At 36.8% G+C, this 6,965-nt stretch overlaps 1 protein-coding gene across 10 annotated transcripts in view; it reads right to left on the reverse strand.

Annotated features, from left to right (window-relative positions):
* Positions 1-6,965, reverse strand: part of LOC144975087 (IQ motif and SEC7 domain-containing protein 1-like) — a 301,791-nt gene that overhangs the window by 25,606 nt on the left and 269,220 nt on the right. For all 10 annotated transcript variants that reach the window (XM_078918801.1, XM_078918806.1, XM_078918802.1 and 7 more), the window contains 2 exons: positions 3,445-3,524; positions 2,518-2,725 (listed from right to left, as the gene is read on the reverse strand). In XM_078918801.1, the coding sequence (XP_078774927.1) occupies positions 2,518-2,725; positions 3,445-3,524 (288 nt within the window). The remainder of the gene's footprint in view (positions 1-2,517; positions 2,726-3,444; positions 3,525-6,965) is intronic.

Here is a 6,965-nt window from a genome sequence, read left to right on the forward strand (position 1 = left end):
ACAGCAGCAGCGATAACAACAATTAAAAAATCCCCAGCAAAATCTAACAATTACAACTGCAATTACAAATACAACAAAAAAAAAAAAAAAAAAATAAAAATAAAAAAACAATTACAACAAGCGCAACAACAACAATATCAGTTACAACAACAATTACAACAACAACAACAATAACAAATCCAATATAAATAAACAGAAATTACATTAAACAGCTGCCATCTGCGTGATGAACATTCATTTTCAAGACAGATAACCGGAACGTTGTATGTATGTACTACACTACGATATGCCAAAGCAATCATCACTCACATGACGTATGTTACATCACATCTCATGTATTCTAATGGATTGGCTGGCACAGGCAGAAGGAACGACCGACCACCAAAGACGATGAGATTCATTTACTCAGCCCTACTTATATATGAAATATGTTGCTGCTTGAAGCTCAAAAGTAAAAAAATAACGATACGTATTGGATTGCAAGCTTCAATTTATTAGACGAAGACAGGTACTGTGGACGTTTCGGATTTCCCCTTTATCAACAAAACACGATGAATGAAACACTACAGACGAATGAGATTATAAATCATCACAATTCCTCGTGTCTCTAGATCGCTATGGTGTGAAGCAAATGCTCTACCAACTGATCTATTGGAGACCCTCTTCCCCCCCCCCCTCCCACCCCCTACCAGCCTTAATACGCGAGAAGAGTATTTATAAAGAATTACCAACAACTAACACTGGCACCATGGCACCAGCAGCATGGAATCGTTTTGACACCGTCTGGTATCACTCCAGTTCTTAATAGGCCCTATAGATTGTTATGCTCCAGGTAGATGGATGGAACCAGCAGGTGGCCACCTACTGTTGTCTTTATACCCAGGGGTAGTCACGCTAAGGCATTGGGTGAATACAATGCTATCTATACACCATAGCAATCAGAGAGCATTGATGGATAACAATGTATACAGACCATCGTATACATATAGTACTATAGATGTCACTGATACAAAGCCAATCTTCCAATGACGTCATGTCACTTTTGGAATCCACTGATCATCCACATGACCTCTGTTGGTCAGATTTGATAAAGTGACCAATCCTTTCAAAACAGTATTGCATTTGATTTTTAATTTTACTTATAGAATATAACTTAACATGAATAAATACTAGACCATTTTAATATAGCACAATATCCATTATATGTTATCAAAGTGCTATACAAAAGAGTGCCAAACCAATAGCAACCAACTCAAATGAAAACAATGCTTTAAAGGGCTTCTTAATTTCTAAAAGTGAAAAAAAAGTCACATTACACAGGACAAACAAACAAACAAACAATAAGCTACACATTTGAACAACAGTCTCCTGTCTGATGTCATCAGAAGTCTTATCCGCCCAAAATTAAATAAAACATGGTGCACAAAACTCGTATGTAAACTTCACAGTTTTGATCCACAGATCGTGAAAATCGGGATATCAGAGGTTTGATCCGCCGACCATCGAGTTTTGTGTGGCTATGTGGTTTTGTGGTATGACACTCGCCTTCGGATCGGATGGTCCTGGGTTCGAGCCTCGCTTGATGCATAGTTGTGTCCTTGGAAAAGGCTCTTTGCTCACATTCTCTCACCGTACTCGGGTGTAAAATGAGTACCTGGCCGTTAACAGCGCTGTCTTGTCCGAACAAATTGCAATATCAGGCGTCATGTCTCGTCCTACATGTTAAGTGTTGCCGTTGGCCAGGGAACCCTTGTATAGCGCTTTGAGCTCGTTTAGTGGATATTGCTCTATATAAAAACTCAATTTTTAAATCAATGTGTATATTTTTGTGAGGGTTTACTAAGGGTTGTAAGGATGGCAGTATGAAGATAGAAGGGAAAACAAGAAGCAACGATTGTGTTGAGTCCAAATGACTCGTCCTAGCAGCAGGTGTGTTCAATCAGGGAGATGTTTGTTTCTCTAACAGTCGATAAGGCCGCCATGTTCAAAGACGGACTGAATGAAGCCAGGTAAACGGTAAACGGGAGGTTGTGGGGATTGCATTGTGGGAAGATGAAAGGAACCAGGATATGGAGACGATTGGAGAGAAAGAGAGAGAGAGAGAGAGAGAGAGAGAGAGAGAGAGAGAGAGATAGATAGATAGATAGATAGATAGATAGATAGATAGATAGATAGATAGATAGATAGATAGATAGATAGATAGATAGATAGATAGACGATAGATAGATAGATAGATAGATAATGATAGATAGATGATAGATAGATAGATAGTATATATATATATATATTATAGATATTGAATAGAATATATATATATGATAGATAGATAGATAGATAGACAGATACGACAGATAGATAAATAGATAGATAGAGATGGAGATAGAGATAATGATGGAGAGAGAGAGAGAGAGAGAGAGAGAGAGAGAGAGAGAGAGAGAGAGAGAGAGAGAGAGAGGGGAGGGGTTGAGGGAGGAAATACATGAGAGAAAGAAGGAGACATAATATAAAAGAACTGACCTCTCATGTTTTTAATAAAATCCTCCAACTTCATCTTCCTCTCGGCCTTGACGCTGGGGTTGTGTAAATCGGTGTTCAACATGATGATGGCAAAAGCCAACAGGAACACCGTGTCCAAGGTCTTGAACCCTTTCACCTGATCGGGGTTACACAGACAGTAACGGTCGGCAAACGTCTCCATCAGGCGCTCAATCTTCTGGGCCTCGCCCTGAAGAACAAGACAAAACAAAAAAATTAAACACATATAAGAGTTTTGATTGGCTCGCAATTTTGAAGAAAAGAGAGCATGAAACAATTTCGGTCACATCAGCGCCTAGCGTAAAACAAAACAAAAAAATAGACGACTAAAAATAATAATTGAAATAAAGTAAAAATAAAATAATAAAAATAAAACAAAACAAACAGATAACAAGATATAAAAAAAAAAGAAAAGAAAAAAAGAGAGAGCGCAGACCCGACTTGCTATATATTATAGTCTCATTGTTGTAATGGAAATACTCTCAAACCACAGCATAATATTATCCAGTACGACAATGTGAAATCAGGCCCAAGATTGCGTTCGGTTATCAAACCTGCTAATAGAATGCTAACCCCCTAAAAGACAACAACAAAATAAATACAAAAAATAAAACAGCAAAAAAACAAAAAACAAAACAAAACAAAACAAAACAGACAAAAAAAAAAAAAACGAAAGAAAAGAAAAACATAAAAAAAAGAAAAACCACAAAAACACCAAAAACAAACAAACAGACAACAACAACAACAACAACACAAAAACAAAAACAAACATCGAACCAATTTGAAGAAAAAATAAAATAATTCACAAAAACGCCCATTAAAAAAAAAAAAACAACAACAAATGAAACCACAAAGGGAATTGAAACAAATTTAAATACATAAATTTTACTAAAAGACAGAAGTACGTACCGGCATTCTGAAATAACACTGGAACTTTCTGAGTGCCAAATGTTTTACTAAACGGAAGTACCGGCATTCTGGAAATAACACTGGAACTTCTGAGTCCAGATGGAGGACAGTCAATCTCTTGAGAAATCATGTCAATTTAAAATGAGCAAGTTCATCAGCGTGTCAAAACATTGTGATAAATAATCACAAACATAGAGGGGGGGGGGGGGGGGGGGGGGGGGGGGGAGGGTGATCTCTTCGGGGCGATAGACAAGTACCAAGATGGTCATGTGTTCTAGTTTATATCACAGTGTAAAATATTCTGTACTAAATAATATAATATAATAGAACTATAAAACGCGTTACGCGTAGTTTTAAGAGAAAAAGATTCATAACATATCAACCAGTTCTCATTCCTCCTGACGAAGAGAGGTACCAAAAAAAAAAAAAATAAATAAATAAACGAAATGAAGAGAAAACAGAGAGAGAAAGAAAAAGAACGAAAAAAAAAACCAAACCAAAACAAAACAAACAACAACAAAAACCCAGCATGTGTCAATGATTGTAAACCAGTTTTGTGGTTTAATCATCAATCGTCGTGTTCCTTAATTAATTCATTAATTTATTAAGAAAGAAAGAAAGAATGAATGAAAAAAAAAGAAAAGGAAAGAAAGATTTTTTAAAGAAAGATGAAAGAAAGAAAAGAAGTTAAAAAATAAAAGAAAGATAAAAAAAAAGAAAGAAAGAAAGAAAGAAAAAAAAAAGAGAGAAAGAACGGGGAAAAAAGAAAGAAAGAAAGAAAGAAAGAAAGAATTTTTAAAAATAAATAGAAAAGAATGGAGTAAACGGATAAGATTTGTACAAGTGATAGTAGACTTGTGTTATTTCAACCCGCCTCCTAGGATATGCCACACACACATCATCAGGTCCTTAATTAATTACCATTCAACGTTCAAACTAATTATCCCTATCGGAAATTCTAACGCGTATACACACACGGGAGGTCAATGGGTACCATGCACAGAAGCACTCACACACACACACACACACACACACACACATACACACAGACACATACATAGCGTTCCATACGCGTGCCCGCTATATTTATTGTTACATCGATATATCCTTGTATCATTCGATATGTACATAAATAATTTATTATTTTATGTGTGTATGTGTATATGTGTGTGTGTGTATGTGTGTGAGAGAAAGTGTATGTGTTTTTTTATTCTTCAGCTGTACACGCTTTCTTCTTCTAACTGTACACTGACAAAACATTTTTTTTTTCAAACTTGGCAAGAAAATAAATTATTTGGCCAATGCATAAAACCCCAACAAAACAACAAAACAAAGTTTAAAAACAAAACAAAACAAAACAAAAAAAGCAAATTAGCGCAGTATCCACTAAACGTGCTCAAAGCGCTTTGATGAATATAATATTTAATTAAAATGACCTCTCCCCCCTCCACCTCCCTCACTCATCAACAATCCATATACCAGAGTCTTCCTATCAGCAGGGGTCATCTTGATTAATAGGAACTCACACTTTTCAGGTCAATGTAAAACAAAAAAAGAAAAGAAAAGTGGAATTTTTTTCTTTGTTGTTGTTTTGTTTTGTTTTGTTTTTTGCCCCACATATTACGTAATTCTAAATGAACTTTATATAGAGCAATATCCACTAAACGTGCTCAAAGCGCTTTTAGAAATGGTCCCTACGGAACAAGTAGAACGGGACATGACGCCTGTTAGCGATATTACAATTTTTTTTCCAACAGAGACAACGCTGTTAACGACCAGGTACTCATTTTACACCTTAGTACAGTGACAGAATGTGAGTAAAGACCCTTTTTCCAAGTACTCAACTATACGCCGAGCGAGGGTCGAACCCAGGACCTGTCAATCCGAAAGCGATTGTCATACCACACGATGACATTATAGTCGCACGAATACCGTACTTTTTTTTCCAACATCAAACCAAGTACCGGTACTGTTGCTTTGTGTGTCTAAGCATTCCATTTCACCTTTTTCTAGCATCAAATCTAATGGAACAGAGGCAGACGGATGGGGAATCAGTTCCTTTTTCTTCTTTCTTGTTTCATGTAATGCGATCTTTGGGGAAACAATAACCTTTCTACTCGCAACTATTCTTGTATATTATATTATATCGAGAAGGGGGAGGGGGGGGGGGGGTGCGACGTAGAAAACGGGAGCATTTATATAGCGTTATATCCACTTAACGTACTCAAAGTCCCAAGTCAACAGCAACGAGACATGACGCATGTTAAGCGATACAGCAATTTTTTTTCCTTGAGCTGTTAACGGTGATGTACTCATTTCACACCCGAGTGAATTTGAGTAAAGATACGTTTCCAATGACTCAAATATGCGCCACTCAGAGCGGGTCTCGAACCAATGGCTTTCCGATCCGAAGGCGAGTCTTCACTAAACCAAATAGCCGGTCGGAGATAAAGCATTGTGAAGAGTGTGCACTTAAGCCTTATGAATTCGCGAAAGTGCGCAGTATAAATGTCGATATCCACTTTAATCCCAGTTCCTACAAATCATCAAATGTTGACATTTTTAAGGTACGGGAGATGATGTATTATTTAATACCCAACAGGTACGTGCACTCAAGGGCAGAAAAATATCATCTCTCTCTCTCTCTCTCTCTCTCTCTCTCTCTTCTCTCCTCTCTCTCTGTGTGTGTGTGTTTCTCTATCTTCCTCTCGTCTCTCTCTCTCTCTCTCTCTCTCTCTCTCTCTCTCTCTCTCTCTCTCTCTCTCTCTTTCTTCCCCTTCTTTCCTCTCTATCTATATATATAATTAGCTACTAAATCAATGCCAATTGAACAAAAGAATTATGGGTTAAACCACCCCATACAAACACAAAAAAAAACAACAAAAAAACCACACACACACAAAAAAAAACCCACAAAAAAAACAACAAACAAACAAAAAACAAAAAGAAAACAAAAATGAATCGAACCTATAGACTGCTTCGAATTCGGTTCCTATGCCTTTGACTCACGCACCCTACCGACTAAGCTATCCAGACCTCGTCGACTTGTAAGAAGACGAAATCAAACCTTTGATCAAAGACCTTTTCCTTAAAAATCTCATCCCCTCACCCACCGAATGTTTAAAACCCTTATCACCTCTACATGATAATATAATCTGTCGAATTACAAACAAAACACACCCACAAACTTGTTTTCACTTGTACGAAACGTGTACCTACTCCCAGAGCAGCTGCCTACATGAAATTTCTAAAATTCGTAATTTCCAAGGGAAAAAAAGAAAAGTCACTTGAAATAACTTTACAATAAATAATTTGCTCTCAGCATGATCCCAAAAATCTTCAAAATCCTAAAATATGTTCTAAGGAACTAAACTTTCCTTTTCAATAAGATTTATCGAGTCAAAGAGGCGAATGTTGTACTGTAGCTGGAGCCAAAAAATCGTACTTTTCGTAGTATCAGGCAGGTCTGCGTACTTCAACTCTGTTTTTTTGGGGGTTTTTTTTTAATAAACTCTTGCGAC

This window comes from Berghia stephanieae, chromosome 6 (assembly GCF_034508935.2).
Source record: "Berghia stephanieae isolate SIO BIC M18660-M18661 chromosome 6, UCSD_Bste_1.3, whole genome shotgun sequence".
Lineage (NCBI taxonomy): Eukaryota > Metazoa > Mollusca > Gastropoda > Nudibranchia > Aeolidiidae > Berghia > Berghia stephanieae.